This window comes from Ictalurus furcatus, chromosome 24, assembly GCF_023375685.1.
Source record: "Ictalurus furcatus strain D&B chromosome 24, Billie_1.0, whole genome shotgun sequence".
Taxonomy (NCBI): domain Eukaryota; kingdom Metazoa; phylum Chordata; class Actinopteri; order Siluriformes; family Ictaluridae; genus Ictalurus; species Ictalurus furcatus.
Window position 1 is genome coordinate 4,084,201 of NC_071278.1, and position 22,211 is coordinate 4,106,411.

Below are 22,211 nucleotides of genomic sequence, written 5' to 3' on the forward strand. Positions count from 1 at the left end.
GTTATTTTAAGGTTTTCGTGCGGACTACGATGTTATTTTTGTGTTTTGAAATAAATCTTTTCATAGGATTGACTCACGAGTTCGAATCGCACCTCTCGTGCTTCTGGGGTTTTCTCTGGGATTCTCCAGGTTTCCTTCCCCCAGTCCAAAGAAACGCGTTGTAGGCTGATAGGCATTTCCAAATTGTCCGTAGTGTATGTATGTATGTGAGTGCGATTGGGCCCTGCAATTGGTTGGCACCCCGTCCAGGGTGTCCCCCGCCTTGTGCCCAGAGTCTCCTGGGATAGGCTGTCCGTGATCCTGTGTAGGATAAGCGATATGGAAAATGAAGGGTTGAAGGGTTAGATTGAATTTATTCCTGTTTGTTCAGCTTTGCAGCATATCTTACCCTATTGTCGCACCTCTGTGACGTTTGCACCCCATTTAAGTAAGAAATAAAACACTTGCCGATATGCAGTTATAGGAAAATAATCAATAACGTGTTGCTTTTGGAAAGGCATGTGTCAGATAATGCAGCGTGAGACAGATGCGAATGCTTTATTATGAGAGGCAGGCAGATAAATCCAAAACATGAGTCAAAAAAAACAATCAACAAACAGGGAAAACCAGAACCACCAACCACGAGCGCAAAAGCAGGAACAAAAACCGTGAATCAAGAACAAAGATCAAAAGCTTGGTATGGTACGGTACGGTACGGTACTGGCAGCAACACGCAGAAACACGATTCTTCGCACTGAACAAAGATACACGAGTGGATTAAACATACAAACTAATCACCGGGGAAACACGGAACAGCTGTGAATGTGATCATGACAAATTAGCGAAACAACCAATCACAATACGGGGCGTAGACGAGACAAAATCCAAAACAAAACACACGTGTGAACGTAAACAAAGTCATTGACAACCTGGACGCACGCTGTTGTGCTCCGGGCTGCTGAGCGCGCTGCTCGCTCCAGTGCTCCGTGCGAGGGGGAATATCTCTGACAGCAGGGTGACAGAAAGCACAGTTACTGTTAACCAGTGATGGAAAGGCTGAGATACACTGTGATTTGCCTTGTAGCCAGAACGACTGTCAGAGCTGCTGTTGACCTTCTGACCAATCAGAATAGAGATTTCAACTGGGCTGCTGTATAAAGAAATTAAACTAACCATTTGTTTGTGCTGATTTGTTTTTTTTTTTTTTTAAAGATTTTATTTTTTTTGGTCCATATCATGTTCTTCAATCTGTGCACTTTCTGCCCTGTTTGTCCCTTTTGGCATTCCATTTTTTCCTTATATGGATATGCTTCCTGTTCTTGTTAGCTGATCAGGCACACCTGTTGCTTGTCACCTGTGGCCGGTTTGTCTATTTAAACCCTCTGCTGTTCGTTTATGTGAGTTTGCTTACAATTATGAGTTTTAATGTTGTCCTGTTTTCTGACGTGTGGGTCTCGCACTCGCCCCGGCTGCCTGTGTTTTTACCTATGCTATAGACCAGATCGGGTGTCCAATCTTATCCAGAAAGGACTGGTCTGGGTGCGGGTTTTCATTCCGACCAAGCAGGGGAAAAAATAAGCGAGAAGATTAATATCACTAATTATGATGTCTTATGATCGATCACTCCGTCAAATCTCACTCTTAAATCAGTGCCCTGCAGAAATTAGACAAACAAAGGGCAGCTTGGTAGGAACTGTCCTCCAAAAACATGATTACCGTAGCACAATGACCTCTAAAAAACGGGAAATTACTACAATGGTTTTAATTTATAAACCAGAGTGGCAGATAAATACATCAGTTCTGAAAGAAAACTTGCGCAAACGTTTAATGACATGAGTTCACTTTAAATGTGAATATGTTTAAGAAATATGAAGCTCTCTAGAAGATTCAGCCAGCGTAATCTACAACTCCATATGCACTTTACTTCTAATAGTTAAACTTGCTTGGGGTTTTTTTTGTTTTTTTTAAATGACACATTAGTGTCATTTGCTTGTGCTGTTTTACGCTGTACGCAAATAAAATAATTTGTGGCAGAACAATTTTATTCAATTACAATCCACATATCATCTGTGTAACCTTTTCCTGCATCAATTATTTTCAAAGGATTAGCAGATCCTTTAGATGTTTGTTTTTAAAAAAAAAAAAAATAAATTATTATTACTTCAGATTGCTCTTCATATGAAGGAGTTTTTCTAAATAACACTTCTGTTAAAAAGTAAACTGATTGTTCATGTCTTCAATACCATGAGGGAAAATATTATACCGGAAATTAATATATCAATATTCTTGACATAGAACATTCCTACAGTTTAAGACTATTGATTTCTGACCAAGAAATGGAGAAAAATATATTTTTTTTAAAAAAAAGAAAGCAACTGAAATCAGGATAATGGTTTATGATAAATTACATTGAATCGCATGAGAGAGAGAGAGAGAGAGAGAGAGAGAGAGTGTGAGTTCATCTGCATCTATTTTGGGGGAGAGAAAAAAGAAAAAACCATGTAAACAAAATTGTCTTCTGAATTTACCCATTTACTCAATTGGTTAGAAATTTACCAAAAAACAAACAAACCTGCTATTGAAATCATTTCTATTTTAGTGGAGTTTTAGAATATTGGCGTACACTGAATTTTAGGTGTATATTTTGACAGTTCAGGTATCTCTTTTGACCTAGTAGAAAAGACAAGGAAGCTAAGCAGGGTTGAGCCTGGACAGTACCTGGATGGGAGACCTCCTGGGGAAAACTAAGCTTGCTGCTGGATGTGGTATTAGTGCGGCTAGCAGGGGCGCACACCCTGTGGTCTGTGTGGGTCCTATTGCCCCAGTATAGTGACGGGGACATTACTGCAAAAACAGCACTGTCTTTCAGATGAGACGTTAAACCGAGGTCCTGACACTCTGCGGTCATTAAAAATTCCCCCATTGACCCTCCGCTATCACGACCCCCTAATAATCTCCATCTCCAAATTGGCTACATCACTCTCCTCTCCTCTCCACTAATATCTGGTGTGTGGTGGCGTTCTGGTGCACGTTGGCTGCCGTCCCATCATCCAGGTGGATTCTACACACTAGTGCTGGTTGAGGAGATTTCTCCACCCCATACTATGTAAAGCGCTTTGAGTGTCTAGAAAAGCGTTGTATAAATCTAACACTTGGCCATAAATTTTTTGTGGGGCCGTATGATATTAATAATGACATAGCCTCAAACAAAACAGTTGAGATGTTATCACAAAGTAGCTACAGTAGAGATATATAGCTAAATATACAGTATCTAATCAGAAACCGGGCTGTCAAACAAGACTAAAAACAGGCAAAAGGCTACAATAAGTGCATCGGAAACAACCGAATAAGTCGTGAAAAGTAGTTTTCATCTGAGCGCGTTTTGTTGGGAGTATGATGTAAACATAGGAATCATATGAAGGTCTTATCTTTCATTAACAGACAGGAGAAATAATATCTGATCAAATCATCAGACTTGTGCATTTGTGCCAGCAATGTAAATGCTGCCATTCCGTTGAATAGCTATAGTCAGGTTGCAGTCATATTCAGAATACGATGTTTATATGCGTACAGGCATCGGAATATTACCTGTATATATAATATGGTTGTTGTGAGTATGCCCGAGATGCGATTCCTAAATACCTAGCCTACAGCTGTTAGCACCCACAATTCCTTGTGGACTGAGCGTGCGCATATATCTCCTTTTCTGAAGAAGGTGTTTCCATGCGACAAATTTCCGATTTCATATTCCAAGGGTGGGAATCAGAATTTGGGCAATCTGAATATCGTCTTAATCTGAATTCGGCAATCGGATTTTGTCGCATTTACCCGACTCTGTACTAATTAGAGGATTGCCAAATTCCGATTAATATCGGAATATCGAAGTGCACGGAAACTCTAGTAGTCAGTGTGTTTTAGCCCATGTACAGCATTTTCGCCACAGTTTGCTATGTGGCTTCAGCTCACTGCACTTTTAAAGTAGCTTCAAAGATTGCAAGAACACCAGATCTTCTTGCAAGATTAGTCATAAATTCACAAGCATCTGGGAAAGTGAATATGAACTGGATGTACTTCACCCAAGGCGTATTCCCAGGGCACAAAAGCAGAGCATGTTTTCTTGAGCAGGGTATCTCAGGACCCAACAATTAGCCACTTAAACAGCAGCTTAACACTCCATTTAAATGACAGAAAATAGCCTTGTGCTACTTTGACAGGCACAGATTACCTCTCCTGCAGGACTAAAAGACTGTAACTAGCGCTCACATCTAATTGTATGTCTACACGCTGGGTCTGAATGGCGTTTCCCAGTAGACAGCATCATTAAACCCACAGAGGTTGTGGTGTGAAGCTGGATTTAATAGTTAGCAGTTCACAGAGTTCAGTGGGACTCTGTATAATATTTTCTGGTAATTATCTGAATCTAGTCCACATGTAAGGGTTTTTTTTTTTTCTTCTTCTTCTTCTTTTTTCTTTTATTATTTGAAGACATTATTAAGAAATGGATTCCTGAGTGGTGCAAAGTTCCATCTTATTAGAAAATCATGAGTTTGAATATCAATGACTCCACAGGCATCCGTGGCCAGGAGTCCAGGAGAGCTTAATGATCCTTGTTCTCTGGGTGGAATTTGTGGTGTTTTCTCACTTAGCTGTCAATCTGAGTGACAGTGTCTAACTGTGGACCTGTGTTAGCTCCACTAGAGCAATTAGTACTTTCTTCTGAAGTACACCAGCCTCTTCTCTATCTTTTATGCTCATCCGAGGACGCTTCTGCTCGTCTTCACGTGCCGGGCGACCTAGAGCTGGTTCAGGGCTATGCGATTACTACAGCCTTTTCAGATGCTTTTGTACAAGATTATCTCAATAAAATTTTGGCTGAAGGTCTATGAAGATCCTCCAACACAGCTGTGATTAAAGAAAAATGACTATGTTCTGCTCACGTCATCAGTCTGGGCTCATGTCGTACATTTTGATGTTGTACAGTGTAACCCTGGCTGAACCTGATTGGTCTATTCTGCATGCATGACTCCATGAGGATTATTTAATGAATAAACGTAGTGTAACCGTTATCTAAAGAGCTTCGTATAAGCTGAATGCGGCTATCTTTAAGGAGATGCGAGAAACACATGGTCAGGGCATGACATCATTTCCTCCACTCCTTCCCCTCCAGTCTTTCTCCCACTAGGATGATCTCTAATACAGTGTAAAATAAGTGCTCAGTGTTTTATACAATTTAGGTTTAAGATCATCTTGGGGCTCCTTTCTCTCCTCTGAAACTCTGGGGACTTACCATATAATATCTTTCCTCCAGATTAGCAAGATCTTTCTGGACGTGTGTGTGTGTGTGTGTGTGTGTGTGTGTGTGTGTCTGAATTTAGCACCTGGATTCTTATCTTTGGACATTGGCTCTTTCTCCTCATTACCAACTTAATCAAGCACTGCTTTAACAGTTCAGGAAGCAACTATTCGGTGTGTGTGTGTGTGTGTATGTGTATGTATGTATATATACTGTACAGAATAGCTGCTTCTTCAACTATGTGTATATATACATAATACAGTATGTGGGCTGTGGTTATGGTTAAAATGTAACACATTAGCTGGTGAAATTTTTTTGTATTTGTGTATCAGTAGAAATGTAAGATATTGTAATTATAATAAATGCATTAAAAGCAGTAGACTGTGTTTCTATTATAATTATACTTGATCTGTTTGTCTCTGGGAATTGATAATGCTAATGAGTCTTTATTGATCACATATACATATGCACAGTGAAATTGTTTTCTTCACATACCCCAGCATGTTAGGAAACTGGGGTCAGAGCACAGGGTCAGCCATGATACAGCGCCCCCTGGAGCAGAGAGGGTTAAGGGCCTTGCTCAAGGGCACAACAGAGGCAGCTTGGCAGTGCTGGGGCTTGAACCCCCGAGCTTCCGATCAGTAACGCAGTAATTGGTAGGTGGTGTACAGAAAGTGGTAAAATTAGAAGAGAATGAGGTCAAATAAATTTGATATATTAAGGAAATTATACATGTAATCATGTACACTTTGAAAAACAACAAAAAACATTTAAAACCCTACTTAAATTGTCCAAAGAACCCTTGAGGAGCCATGTTTTTAAAAGTAAGCCTGGAGGGTTTATTACATTCTGCTCTCCTATATATTTCTCATGTTGTCATGGACAGGATGTGTCATTTCATAAAAGTGAACTAAAATATGAGTTTGTGCTTTGGAAATAAGATTTCTAAGAGCTGAAATCTTTTTGAGCTATCCTTTTAGAGCTTTAAACCCATTGACAGATGGATGACATATAATGCTAAAGATGGTGTTTCATAACAGCTGTTTCATCAAAAAAAAAAAAAAACTTGTCTACACTCAACATAATTACATAATAATCTTGTTATGTGTTACTCTGAGCTTATAGCTGTGATTTACACCTCGCTCACACCAGCTTTCACACTTTCTCTGTAACAACACAATGTGGGGTTCATTTTCTGCTATTCACGGTCCAACTCTAATTCATGGTTAAGCTAAATAGAATATAAAAGTACACCCCATGAAAGATACACAACGGCGAATGCACTGTGGTGCGAGCGTAAACGTTTACAAACAGAGGCTTCGTTTTCATCAGCGTGTGGTATTTATTTATTTATAATGTAGCTGGATTTTTAAAAGATCCAAAGCCGTCGCAGCTGATAGCTTTCACTCGGTTTTGAACAGAGGAGATAATTATTCCCCCCAAAAAAATATCGATGAGGCCAAATCTAGGAGCGGAGCAGGAGCCGAGCCGAGCCGCGTCAGGGAAAACCAATTAACCAAATGGATTTCACTCACATCTACTTCTCAGTCAGGGTAAAGACACTTACTTTGCTGTCTGAATCTAGACTAAAGTGAGGGTCCTCCCGCCTCCCGCCCTTTTCCACACAGGAAAAAAAACCTGTTTTATGATGAAGATTTGGGGAGGTCACCGATGTCACTATTGAATTAGTTGGGGATGTGCTGTAATTAGGTGGTTGAGGTACATAGGTGCTCACAGTAATAATACGTTGTGAGATGAATGCGAAAGCAGTAATTAGTTTCATGGCAGGGGGTCGGTGCGAATGTGGCCATCTTCACACCTTCGGAAAAAGACTACGTGAAAAACGGGCTGAGGTCTGAAAAAGTAGCTTGCTTTACAAGTGCGCACCAAACGAGTATGCTCAAGTGTGTAGTGACAACACAATTCTTCATTCACGACATTCCTTAAAACATTGTTATGATAAGGGGGCATGGTGGCTTGTGGTTAACATGTTTGCATCGCACCTCCGGGGTTGTTGTGTGTGTGTGTGTGAGGAGTTTGCATGTTCTCCCCGTGCTCCAGGGGTTTCCTCCAGGTACTCCGGTTTCCTCTCCCAGTCCAAAGACATGCGTTGTAGGCTGATTTGGCATTTCCAAATTGTCCATAGTGTGTGAATGTGTGTGTGATTGTGCCCTGTGATGGGTTGGCACCCCGTCCCCTACCTTGTGCCCCGAGTTCCCTAGGAGAGGCTTCAGGCGCCCCATGGGTGACACTGTGTAAGATAAATGGTACAGAATATGAATGAATGGATTGTGGCTTGGCGGTTAAGGCTCTGGGTTACTGACCAGAAGGTCGGGGGTTCAAGCCTTGGCATTGCCAAGCTGCCACTGTTGGGCCCTTGTGCAAGGCCCTTAACCCTGTCTGCTCCAGGGGTGCTGCATCATGTCTGACCCTAACATGCTGGGGTATGTGAAGAAAAGAATTTCACTGTGCATATGTGACCAATAAAGACCATTATTATTATTATACGATTTGTAAACATACATTTTCTGAGGGATCTTCGTCATTTCCATGTGTACAAATCTTGATCTCAGTTATGGATTCTACTTTTTGCTTCTCGAAACATTTGGCCTTAAATCAATGCCATACTGTGGAGCTCTCTCCCAGTCCATGCTACTGGTTTCATTGTGTTTACACCAATGATTAACTGGTCCAGCTTTGGGGAACTGATACAGTACTGCTTTAACATATCATGAAGACGATAATTAGCTTCTTGGCAAGTTGGATCAGATTTGATGGAAAAAACACGACAATGACTGGGACTACATGACGCATGGACTAGGATCTACATTATAGCATGGCTACATATATACAATATGGCTGAGCACTCATAGTGACTTTATACCACAGTGCTACTGAATCCTCGAATCTGATTGGTCAGAAGGTGTTGATTCATTTTCTATAGATCAGCGTTGGCACTTTGCGACGCGCTGTTATTGGAAAATAATCGACTTCAGGGTGGAAGCAGTAGCTCCGCTTTTACGCCAGACCACATCATAGAACCCTGCCGTTGATGTGATTATTTTCCTAGAACAGCACACCTCCAAGAGTTTTCATCCTCACATCTCCTCACACATGGCCACACAGAAATCCCTACAGCTGCTTTTGCTGGTGTGATAGTGCTTGAATTGCACTGTGGGTGAGCCGTAGTGTGCTTACATCTGGAATATCGAGTAGCAGCTGTGTGCTGAGAGGACTGTTTTTATCAAGAGCAGCAGTCTGCAAAAATCACTGGCTAAGTGCTGGATTTAAAAGATAGCAGCGTGTGTGCGAGAGATGAAGCATCCACTACTGTTCATTCTACTTTATATCTTCAGTGTTAACTTTCCAAACAATAAACGGAAGCTCTCAGGATGAGTCGGTGATTCGTGCTAGCTCAGATTCTTGCTAGCTTTTCTTCGTCAGCCGGGTTAGCATGGGCGACGTGCTACAGTGGCTGTCTTCCTACAGACGTATTCACACACGTTCAATTCCAACGGGCCCCAAAAACAAATTGTCCAAGGTTTTACTGAAAGATTCTTCATAATAATTTAAAGCAAATGGAAATAATAATAATAATAATAATAATAATAATAATAATAATAAAGCTTGAAAATATTCTTAATTAGATATTGCGTTCTGTCAACACTCAAGTAGCTGCATTAACTGCATTAAACATTCAGTGTTTAAACTCACTGTAGTTACAGTCAACTCCAGAAATATTGGCACCCCACAAGAGAATGAGTCAAACAATACAATCAATATTAATTGCTGGGTGCCGATCATTTTGAAAGCAGAGCTTTCAGAAAATTGCACTAGTTGAAATCTTTATTTACAGGTTACTCCCTGTGCGGAGTTTCACATGTGTTTATGTATGTTTTTTTTTCTCTGGGTTCTCCGGTTTCCTTCCACTTCATGTGACCTGTGTTCCTGGAATAGGCTCCAGATCTGGGATAGGCTGCCATGACCCCAATCAGGATAAAGTGTTTGCTGAAGGTGAATAGTAGTCGTGTAATGAAGCACTTTAGAAAGATTCATTTAAAAATGTATTTACATACCTATGTATTTAAGCTAAAATTCATTTTGTTCATTTTATATATGATTCTTCACCTTATTTTTAAGAAGGGTGCCTATAATTCTGCAGTTGATAATGAAATCTGTGTCGTCGTAAAGTTATCCAAATAAAAACGCTGTGAACTGGGCACAAGTCTGGCTTTCAAAAAAAAAAAAAAAAAGAGAGAGAGAAAGGAAAATGTGATAAAAGTACAACCAAAGGCCAAAACAAGCGAGTTTGTTTATCAACTGTGAAAGTGAGTTGTCAGGACGTATCTGAGCTGCAGGAAACCTACTGTAGTACCTGCAGTCATCAAATTGAAGATGATGGAGATATCAAAACAAAAGCCAAGGACTAATCCCATATTTTTTGACAGTCTCAGGTTTACAATGTATAAAGGGTTTTTTTTTTTTTCTTCTTCCTCTGGTTGCTGGATGGAAGAAAAGACGAAATAAATAAATAAATAAATAGAATAAATAAATGCTGTTGACTGTTATATCAGCGCCTTGCAGAGCTGACTTCAAATAAACAAATGACGGCCCAAACACTATCTGCTTCTCCTGAATGCCCCGGCTATTGATTCATCCAACCCTCTCGCTGTTGGTCCACATGTTTGGAAGGAAAAATATTCAGATAAAATAACAACAACAACAACAATAATAATAATAATAATAATAATAATAATAATAATAATAATAATAATAATAATAATATTTTATTTTTTAAAAAGCGCCTTTCACAACACCCAAGGTCACTTCACAAATACAATATGCAAATATTATATATATATATATATATATATATATATATATATATATATATATATATATATATATATTATACATAAAACACATATTTGCATGTGTATATTTTTATTGTTGAGGTTTTAGCAGACAAAACAAACTGATTAGCAAATTTTGGAATCAATGCTATTAGGAAAAAAATGAATCCTACAATTATAATCCCATCCATCCTACATAGGGTCACGGGGAGCCTGGAGCCTATCCCAGGGAACTCGGGGTGCCCTTGATGGGGTGCCAATTCATCACACGGCAAAATTGCACACACATTCACACACTACGGACAATTTGGAAATGCCAATCAGCCTACAACTCATGCCTTTGAAATGGCGGAGGAAACCGTAGAACCCAGAGGAAACCTCCGGAGCACGGGGACAACTTGCAAACTCAGCACACACAGGGCGGAGGTTTGATTCAAACCCCCACGTCGAGGAAAACGTCCTAACCGTAAGCCACCGTGCCCACCACAATGATAGTCAGTTATCGGAATCGTTCGATTTGTAGTCATAAAAGTATGCGCAAGTATGGAAAGCATTATTTTACTCAGTTATTGGGTATGATGCTGTACAGAGACAAGAGTAAACAATCAAACGATTCCTCGAAGCAATCTAACGCTGCGTTCGAGTCCTGTTGGAAATCTCCTAATGCCCATCGCAATGCCGTCGTTGCTTTTTAACGTTTCCATGAGCCCCGACTTTCCGACTCGTGCATGGGTCAATAACGAAAAGTCATGACGCCCACCAAATCCACTGTGATTCCTACAGCAGGTGATAAGATTTAAGTGGTCAATTTTGTTAATTCGTTTCCTTTTAGTCGTTGACAATAGTGCTCATTACTGGACACCAGAAAAAAAGCCTCAAACAGAAGCTCCATTGCGCGACACTAATCTAAATCGTCGTTTTTGTGTGGTATCTTTAGAAATGATGTGATTATTACGGGGCTGGAGTCTGTACATGTTCAAAACATACAGACCGCACCTTGAATTCGAATGCAATCGAAAGATAAACCAGTAGCACCGTGAAAAGTATTTTCATCGCTTTAGCCAGACCTGACGAGGAGTATGTACAGTATAAGTCGACATGGATGACTGAGAAGACGTTTATCGTAAGGCTGTCCTTCTTGAATGACTACATGTCCATATTTGTTTGTTTTGGAATAGTGTTACTCTTTGCTGCCACCCAGAGGTTGTTGTGTGCGTTGCGCTCTCAGGTCGGCTGAAGTTCATTCAATAGGAACTGATTAAAAATGCCTTTTAAAGCTAAAGCCCTGCAGGCTCATACCATGATAGAATTTTTAATAGATGCTTATGATTAAGAGGATGAGCACTGGGTAAAGCAGAACGTTTGAGAAGATGTGTGCGTGTGCATTTGTGGCCTAAAACCCGTACTTGGACCTGGGTGTGTACGCATGTTAGAATCAGCGTGTGAGGAAATGAGAAAATTATCAAATGAAGATGCGACGGCTGTGGCCTGAAATTACAATGTGAGGGGCCTTCAGGGTGTCTCTCTCTCTCTCTCTCTCTCTCTGTGTGTGTGACACAATCTGCCATTTTGCCATGGCTACAGCTCACACAGCCGAGCCGAGCTAGAGCGGTGGAGCACACAGCCGTGGAGCTGCATACAGATGTGACTACAACACACCCACCACGTGACTCCAGCACAGCCCTCCAGCACACACTCCGCCGCTTAACAAAGTATAGACAGCTATAATTACACCCCGTTCACTCAGATCTGGGGCAATTATTTTTACGAATGGGTATTTGATCAGTGCCGAGGCTGATCATGATTACAGACTGTGTGGTTTTCCATAAGGGTGTGTGATGTGTAGTGTGTGTAGTGTGTATTTGCTGTACTCGAGTGCTCTCTGGTGGCCAGAGAATGAACAAATGCGTTACAGTGTGGAAGCTCGTTATGTTTAACAGCCTTGTGAAATAAATTCGGCACAAACGAGAGCAGGTTTTACTGCCATTTCGTGAGTTATTATAAAACACATGTTGTTTTCTTCTCGGAAAAGAAGTAGATGATCATTAAAGCACGTGCGGGGAAGAGGACACAGAAACAGTGTCGGGATTACAAAAACAACTGCTTAAGCGTGTTTCTAGACAGGGATTAGTAACAATTTTGGTTTATTTTGAACATTAAGTACTTTCTTACTCCAGCTGTGCATGCCTCGCTGTTTAGTTGGGAACCGGTTAAAACTAAACTATATAAAATAACCACAACGAAGCCAGGACTATAGATAAAACCAAGCCAAATATTTAACCAGAAACATGCATTTATTTTTAGCATTCTTCTACTGTGCAGTGTGATTAGTTGCTTGCAGAATTACTTGCTATACAGATTTTCCTGCCGTTGCCAGATCTTTGAAAATCAAGCTATAGTGGCTATTGTACATTCTTGTAGCCAGACATTCAGGAAGTGATCAATTCTGGACAGGAATTTTACCTATTGGGAAACGGTTTAGGTTTAGACTATACTTTCTTGTAATAACGTTTGCACTCTGGAAGAACTGAGCGATTTTTGTTTGTGCTTTTCTTTTTATATTCAGTGAAAACGTTGTTCGTTTTCTGTTTCCGTTCACTGTAATATTTCTAATACCTGTTTCTATACATAAATATAATAATAAAATGTGTGTGTGTGTGTGTGTGTGTGTATATATATATATATATATATATATATATATATATATATATATATATATATATATCTTGCATTATTAGGTTGCAATGGATCTTCTGTTATGTTTTTCCAGCCCTGAAATGTAGTCTTTTCCTTCAGCAGGAAGACTGAAGCTTTGCTCTGATTCTGTTCTTTAAATGTCATCTTGCATGAGGCATAGACTTTTTTTTTTTCTTTAGCAAAGCAGGTCTTGTGTCTGTGTGTGTGTGTGTGTGTGTTGTTGTTGTTGTTTTTGTTTTTTTCCTTTAAGATGCAATTCACTTCACAGTCAGCAGAGGACTCTAAAAATTACATACTGCACCTTTAAAAGAAAGCTTTAAAGAAACATCCAACAAGGGGTCTGGGTTTGTTGGATTTTATTTATTTATTTATTTATTTTTTACAGTGGTAGAAATCACAAAGTTATTGTATCTATCATGAACGTCTTGTTGTTATTCATCGATTTGACTGGCCTCTTGAATTGAATTATCCATTTAAATCTTGGTCTTACGTAAATGACTATCTAGAGTCGTTTAAACTTGTATTTATTAGGATTCACTGTTTTGTTCGTTTTTTTTTGGATCATTGCTGTAGTAATGTTATTTTGCACAATCATAAATCTTTCTCAAAGAACAGTCGTAGATTGGAAACACTTGACCTCGTCCAAACTGTCTGGTTCGGGTGAGTCTGTAGCACAGCTCAGATTACAGTGCTTGTCTGATTGAATGGGAACGCGGTCGGCTGTTGTAGCTCATCCACCTCAGGCGTTGTTGTGTCGTCCATTCTGAGACGCGTTTCTGCTCACCGTGCTTGTACAGAGTGCTCATTTGACTTACAGAAGCCTTTCTGTCAGCTCAGACCAGTCTGGCCATTCTCCTCAGACTTCTCTCATCGACACAGCATCTCCTCCCACAGAACTTCCGACTGTTGTGTGTGAAAATCCGCAAAAGATCAGCAGTTTCTCAAATACTCATACCAGCCTGTCAGGCACCAACAACCACGCCACGGTTAACGTCATTAGATCACATTTTCCACCGTTCTGATGTTTGACGAGAACATTAACGAAGCTCTCGAACTGTATCATGATTTTATGCATCGTGCTGCTGCCACATGATTGGCTGATTGAGACATTACTGAAATTGAGGGGGGTTTTTTTTCTCTCTCTCTTCTTCATGACAACATAAATATATTTGACCAAAATGGTGTGAAATGTTGTTATTTTTGAGTTCATATCTAACTTCCAACCTTTGGCTTTTTTGTTGTTGCAAAGATTACATTGGATAAGGAGCCAGTATAACAAACACAAACATAAATGCTGATTAAATATGCCTAAAATCTCGCTAGCTAAGTGTGATGTCTTCAGAATTTGATCAGGTTTCAGGATAGCTACAGTACATGCCTGAGGGACATGGATGTAAGCGTCATGAATCGAGTTTGTGAGAAGATAGCAGCTCACAAACTGTCCGATATGCTCCGAGAAGAGCGCGTACGTACTCCGTATGTGTGTCTAAATGACCAAATAAAAAGACATTTATAACGAGAACGTTAGCCAAAAGAACAGAAGTGAGTGGATGACTCGGGGATTCATTCTTCGGGGCTCATGTTTACATTCCGTGATCGACTTTTTACCTCAGGTGATGATCTTCTTAATCTTCTTCATTCTTTACAATTTGCCACTAATGTTTATTTTTTTTCCCCCCAAAAGATTATATTATGGTCCAATCTTATTCACATATGTGGCTCCTGGCTCCTGTTTTCCATCCACACCTGCCCTTTGTGAATAAGTTTAGACACCCCTGACGTATAGATTCACGCGCAGGTTCTAATTCCGCGTCGCTATTTAAGTCCGTGAGGTCTAGACGTCATTTATGATATACACCTTCATATATCAGAGATATTATTTACTCTTCAGAAGGCGAAATGCTCGGCTATGTAATGGTGCTCGCGTGGCTGAGATGGTTTTAGAAATCCTGTTTGCTGCCAAGCAACAGTTGCTGAGACAAACCATAACGAGGACATCTATTGGTAGCAGTACTGCATTCTTGCCACCGGATGGCAATGTTGCTCTAGATCAATGAGGGGGAAAACGGATGAAGTAAGCACTCTAATCCTCAAGACTCCAGCTCTGCCTCTGGAAAAAGCAGGAGTCCAGTGCAGCACGTTTCTTTTCCCCCCACTTCTTGTCCTTCAGGCCTAAAGTACTGTAAGACCGGATGTCTGGCGGTCATCACTTTTGATTTCATCTTGATTGCAAAAGATTTGTCCCAGCAAAACATGTCCTGCTGTCCACGAGTCAAATCATAAAGGAAAGAACAGCATCATTCATCACTCGACAAGAAGAATAGCGGGCAAACACAAAGCCCTTTATTTTAAGCTTAATAAATGGCCAAGAGCACAAGAAAATTAGATCTATTCAGGCAGTGATTAATAATTCACTGTGGTGCATCACAGTAGCGTGCCAAAAGGGCAAAAAAAAATGATCAGCTCATTATGTAGCAGCGAAAATCCTTCAACAAAAAAAAAAAATCAAAGTTAATTATATTGACCATGTTGCCGAACTTCTTGTTGGAACTTTTTAATACGCCTTTTGAGACGATCCCTTAAGAAACCATTGATTTTTAAAGAGGCGGTACATGGCAATGATGTTGGTTAAGTTTGGTTCATTATTATGTTTGTTTATCCTCTCACTGTTAATGCTAGATGTCCCTGATTGGACACGTCAAAGCATTAGCATTGTTTAAATGATGATAAAGCCATACGGGCAAAAAAAAAAAGAGAAAAGAACTGCGTATATTTGATCTACAAGCATAGAAGACATACTGTGTTTTTAACAAAGTAATGAGTGTGAGCGTGATTTCTGCTCGATTGCTGTTCTGATTGGATTCCGTTTCCAGAGAGCTGTTATTTGGCTAGACAATCTGAAGCCATACTAATAATCAGAAAGACCAGTTGATTAAACGAGTGGAAACAGGTGCAGCTTCTCGTTGATTGGTCGGTTGGAATTCAAGCAAAGACGTGGCTGATCAGCGCTGAACAAAATGTGCAGGTTTTTTTTTTGCCTGGAATATGACCTTTTTTCCAAGGGCGGGGCGTGTGTGACTTTGTTGGTGTTTACTGTTTTTTGGGGTTTTTTTTTTTTTTTGCTTCACCAGTATCAATGGAAAACGTCTGAAGTTTATTTCTGGGGTCACTTTCAATATCACACCATAAAAGGTCATTAATTAGACTTCATTCATTCGTTTTTCCTCAGTGAGAACTTTATCCTGATCACACCCTTGATTTAAAACCAGGGTAAATGGTCTCCATTTATGTAGCGCTTTCATCCAGAGTGCTTTACACTGGTTCTCATTCACACACACTCGCACACCAATGGTAGCAGAGCTGCCATGCAACGTGCTAACTTGCCATCTGGAGCAACTTGGGGTTCAGTGCCTCGCCCCAAGGACGCTTCAGCATGTGGAATCGAACCACCAACCCTACGATTAGTGGACAACCCGCTCTACCACCTGATCCACAACCGTCCCTATGAGGGTACTCATTCACACCTTAGGTAAAGTAGCCGGTTTGGGTCCTTGAAGGAATCCTGCACAGGCAGAACGTGTCGATCTCTTCACAGAGTGTAACCTGAGCTCCGGCTCAAACCCTGGAGCTGTGAAGCTCAGTTCGTTGTATCTTCCTAATTTGCGTGGGATCCCAATTGACTTGTGTTTAATGTCAGACTAACACAACTACATCACTTACTAATAGGCTTTTCTAAAGCCTTATAAAGGTATATTAAGTTCAAGCAATTGAATATTCAAGACTAACGGAATACAGAGGCAGCACTAGAGTTCAAATCTCTTCATTACAGAACAAACTTGTTACCACTGCACCACTCAAGAGCTATTGCTAATACTCGTCAGCTAATACTCTTCATTCGGTGGTGGTGGTGGTGGGTTGCTTATTGGGAAGATAATTTGAGCCAGCGATCTTACAAATGCTTTACGACATGTAGGAACTATGATGTGAAAGTACAGAAACCCTAAACTGCACGTTATTTAAAAAATATTAGTTATCTGTTAGTAGCTCTTTATTAACTTGTTATTATCTTGTCGTTATGAGTTAGGTTATTATTACAAGTTATGATCTCGTCATAATAATGAGTCAGTAGCTCATTACTACAAGTGATCATGCCTTCACAAGTTGTTATTAGAAGTTATTATCGTGTTGTTACAAGTTACTAGTTGATTACAATGATTATCTTGCTATTTCTAAGTTACTGTCTGGTTACGATGAGTAATTAGCGAATTATTAGGAGTTACTACTACAAGTTATCTTGTTATTACAAGTTATTAGGTCCTTATTAGCTTGTTATTACAAGTTATTATCTCTATTGATCTAAACCTTTTTTTGTTTAATGCTTTATGTGCCTTTCCAAGACAACTGATCGTTTGGAAAAGTAATTTCTGTAATAAAACAATTGCATAGAGACTAGAATGTTGACTCAAATATGATATAATGGGATTTTTTACTTGTTTGAGTGCTGGGCTATATCGGTCAGTTATACCCAACTAGCTAAATCCCGCCCCCCGGACACGCCCCTGATTCGATGATCAAAATGTTATCACTTAAAGCACGTGCGCCATATCGAATAGAGTAAATACAATTACTGCTTAATTGAGGTATGTTCAGCATTCCGGTGTTTTATTCGTCATGCTCGGTTCCATTTAAATGAACACGTCCGGAGTCACTCGTGCGAGCGTGACCGGAGTGTGTGTGTCAGATCAGGTGAGAGAGAGCAGAAGAGGGCAGGATGCTCATGCCAGACTCCTGCGCTGTACTGCTTTTCCGTATTACGGAATAATTACGGAGTTGTCAGGCAGAGTGCATGATTGATGAACTGTCCAGAGCGAGTGAAGCGCACACATTTCTTCTTCATTAATACTCCAGCTATAGCTATCTATCTACTCTCCCTACACACACACACACACACACACACACACGTTGCTCATGATTTAGCTTAATATAGCAGTAGCTTTAATCCCACTCTGTACAGCTGTGAGTGAGACTTATCCAGGCTTAAAACAGGCCTAATTGTTGCAGAAGATCCGATTTCTCTCTTAGCCTCCCACTGTTCATTTGCTCACCAAAAAAAAGGCAGAATGGGATGAGTATAGGATGTGTGCGTGAAACGGCTGGAGAGGCGAGGAGAGAGAGCGGGGAAAGAAGGAAGGGAGGGGATGAGAGCGAGGGAGCGAGAGAGCGAGATAGGGAGGCAGCCAATGCGCAGCTCTGCATCTTGAAAGAGAGAGAGGGTGGAGGAGAGAGAGAGAGAGAGGGAGAGAGAGAGAGAGAGAGAGAGAGAGAGAGTGTGTGAGGCGCTGGCATTCGCTCTGAGACATCAGGAGTCGGGTGGACTGACGGAGTGTGATGCCGCTGGATCCCGCTCCGGCTTTCGCTGCTGCATTTGCATGTCCAGCCTGTTGTTAAGAGGTGACCGCAAGTGTGAGAGTGTATCGTGTGCGAGCCTCAAGTCGCTCACGTGAGTGTGTGTGTGTGTGAGAGAGTGTGTGGGCCCCCTGGCGAGGGGCTCAGCAGGTTGGGCTGGGGGGCGGTAAGGCCAGGTGGCTGTGAGCACCATGAGCGTGCCACTGCTGAAGATCGGAGCGGTGCTCAGCACCATGGCCATGGTCACCAACTGGATGTCTCAGACGCTGCCCTCGCTCGTGGGACTCAACGGCACCACTGTGTCCCGCGCCGGAACCTCGGAGAGGATCGTCAGCGTGCGTAACCTAACCTCACACACTTCACACACCTCCTCTCCATCTGTTGAGTTTGAGCTGAGTGTTTTTTAGAAAATGGGGATGATTCGAGATTTATACTGTGTTGCTTACGGCTGTCTATAGGAGAGATATTAAGCTGTGAGGCCAGGGCTGGTTAGATGGAAACCGTCATGGCTGATTTTCAGTGATGCTCGTCTTCAGTGGAGATGATGGAGGACGAACAGATGCCACAGACCTCTGGAGAGCTTTGTTAGTAGAGATATGTCATATAGACTTGTGCGATTTCCAACACCCTGCCACAACGTCTGGGGACATTTACTCCGATCATATTCAATTCATAACATTAAAGCAAGTTCCTTGAATTTACTCTTTTTAAATTGTTTGCCTTTAACTCTTACATTTAAAAAAAAAATATATATATATATATATATATATATATATATATATATATATATATATATATATATATATATAAATGCTAAAAACGCATGAGATATTACTCTCGGGTTTGTTTGTCTTCTTCGTTTTGCATTTACAATAAAAGCTGCTTGTTCAAATATTCTTTTTAATACATGCTAGCCGCGCTTCGCGAAAATACGGTTATATAAAATATCTAGCCGCACGTAACATTCATTTAGGGGCGTGGCTTGTAGACACCTAGCAGTAGTGATACTGTAAATGCTGAAAACAAAACACGAGAAACCACGGTACGCAGGAGGAAAATGGCCGACCTCGTGCGAGTCAGGTCTGATTTATGAGGCTTGACCACTCAATCCAAGTCAACTGTCATGCGAAATCTGTAACGCACGAGTCGTCACAAATGATCGTAACACTACGAATCGACGAAACTCTGTGACAGGGTAACTCTGTGTCTAAGTAGTTTACACGTAAACCCAACGAGACGCTACAGAACCACTCCATGGCATAGGTGGCTTTAGGTTTTTATTTTATGTGTAAATTCTTTTCATCTGTTCTAAACGATTGCATCATTCGTCAAGTTCTTTTTATTTTCATGGTAAATGCACCTACAGCCCTGCGATGTGTGTTTTTTTTTTTTTTTTTTTTTTAGATCCATCTCGGTATTTAGCTCTAGCGTCACTATGAAACCTTTAAAGAAAGAAGAAGAAGAAGAAGAAGAAGAAGAATTGTATCCTGGGGTTACTCAGGCTGACTGGCATCGCCCGGTCAGCCTCAATCAAATTAAAGAAAGAGGCTGCAGTGCTTGAAATGTAAGCAAATTTTCTGAGAGCTCAGAATATCCTAAAAGGTTCTTAAGTGGATGCTGGCTGCAATCTCACCAACACAAAGTGCACAAGTGTGTAGAAGTGTCTGTGTGTACTGTATGTGTGTGTGTGAGAGAACGACACACACACACACACACATACACATACACAGTGTGAAGTCAGTGTGAGGAAGGTGAGTGCCTTTGACATTTCCAGGATCATTAGTGTCTATGGTGAAGAGTGCTCTCTCTGAGCATCTGCCCCTCTCTAAATGCCCCAGCTCATGGACAGAGCAGCTGGATGGGAGGGGGAAATTGACTATTAATCTACGAGTCCATCTCAGACCATTTCCTATTCTCATCCGTCGGGGAGAAAGGAAAACTACTGCATCTTTTAACCTAATCGCTAACCGCCGGCAAGGATTTCAACACTCGTTTATTATGGAAGTGAACGAATTATGTTCGTAAACAAAACACGCGACGGAGTCTAATTGAATTTCCGCCACTGATTGGTCAGAACGTGTTGAGATGTTTATTTAGCATCTACAGCATGGCAGTATTTATTACCGTCTGTCGTTTGACATTTTCAGGACAGAAGAGTTTACGCTTCTTTTTTTAAAAAATAATTATTATTATTAACATCTTAATGTTTATTCGTTTTATCGTTCACTAGCTGCCGTAATGCGAGTGGTAAGAGGAACTTGTTTTGCAGACATTTGAACTGACTTTTAATGTTGGCTGATTTGTATAAGTGGTGGAAGAGGTATAAAACACTTCAGAGGCCTGTTTGGAACAAGCTCGGGAGTTTGCAGAGGGAGTTTTGAGTTGAGCAAGTTGGTTTCTCGGTCAGTCCAGGTTTTAACCCTGAATCGACGTTTACTCGGCGTGAGCGTGCACGTAAAAGCCGAAAACCAACAGCGTTCAAGATGGGGGGTGCATACTTTTCAGGTTGAAGAGCAAGAAATTGTCCTGGGGAAAAAAAAGAGGCATTCAAACCTACGCTAAGCGCAAAAAGCAACACCGTTGCAGCTGGAAGAGCTCGGGAAAAGTGCTGAGTGTGTAAAGTGTAATGGAGGTTTACTTTTATAGGCTCACAGTGAGAGTGACAACGTGATTCTTTTTGATCTTTTGTTCAAAAACATTCACAAAAAAAAACATTCTGCTGTTATGGATATCAAACAATTGCAAACAAATCACAGGTTTATCCAAAATAAATAAATCTTTGTTAAATATAGGTGTGCAACAATTATTGGCACCCTTTTAGTCGATATTTTGTGCAACGTCCCTTTGCTAAGATAACAGCTCCAAGTCTTATAATGCTTGATGAGGTTGGAGAATACATGGCGAGGGGTCTGAGAGCGTTCCTCCATACAGAATCTCAAGAGATCCTTCAAATCTCGAGGTCCACGCTGGTGGACTCTCCTCTTCAGTTCACCCCACAGGTTTTCTATGGGGTTCAGGTCAGGGGACTGGGATGGTCATGGCAGGACCTTGATTTTGTGGTCAGTAAAACATTTGTGTGTTGATTTTGATGTATGTTTTGGATCATTGTCCTGCTGGAAGATCCAACCACGGCCCATTTGAAGCTTTCTGGCAGAGGCAGTCAGGTTTAATTTAATATCTGTTGATATTTGATGGAGTCCATGATGCCATGTATCCTAACAAAATGTCCAGGTCCTCTGGCAGAAAAACAGCCCCAAAACATTAAAGATCCACCTCCATATTTAACCGTGGCCATGAGGTACTTTTCCATACGGCTACCTCTCTGTGTACCAAAACCACCTCTGGTGTTTATTACCAAAAAGCTCTATTTGGGTTTCATCTGACCATAGAACCCAATTCCATTTGAAGTTCCAGTAGTGTCTGGCACACTGAAGACGCTCGAGTTTGTTTTTGGATGAGAGTAGAGGCGTTTTTCTTGAAACCCTTCCAAACAACTTGTGGTGATGTAGGTGACTTCGGATTGTAGTTTTGGAGACTTTCTGACCCCAAGACACAACTAACTCCTGCAATTCTCCAGCTGTGATCCTTGGAGATTTTTTTGTCCTCTCGAACCGTCCTCTTCACAGTGCGTTGAGACGATATAGACACACGTCCAATTCCAGGTCGATTCATAACATTTCCAGTTGACTGGAACTTCTTCATTATTGCCCTGATGGTGGAAATGGGCATTTTCAATGCTTCTGCTATTTTCTTATAGCCACTTCCCATTGTGTGAAGCTCAACAACCTTTTTCCGCACATCACAGCTATATTCCTTGCTCTTACCCATTGTGATGAATGACTAAGGGAATTTGGTCTGTGTGGTACCTCATATTTATAACCCTGTTAAAAGTTATGGTTGAACAATTTCCTGTTCCTAGTCACCCAGGTGTACTAAAAAAAATAAATAAATATCAACGCGAATATACTTCAAATATATTTTTC

The 22,211-nt window shown here is 40.8% G+C and overlaps 1 protein-coding gene across 2 annotated transcripts in view; it reads left to right on the forward strand.

Moving 5' to 3' along the window:
• The window catches only part of olfm2a (olfactomedin 2a), a 119,224-nt gene that overhangs the window by 49,154 nt on the left and 47,859 nt on the right, over nucleotides 1-22,211 (forward strand). Inside the window, exon 1 of one of the 2 annotated variants that reach the window (XM_053612474.1) lies at nucleotides 17,895-18,563. The exons of the other annotated variant lie outside the window; for it this stretch is intronic. Within the exon in view, the coding sequence (XP_053468449.1) occupies nucleotides 18,420-18,563 (144 nt within the window). The 5' untranslated portion in view covers nucleotides 17,895-18,419. Of the gene's footprint in view, nucleotides 1-17,894; nucleotides 18,564-22,211 lie in introns of those variants that run through there. 2 annotated transcript variants of the gene reach the window in all.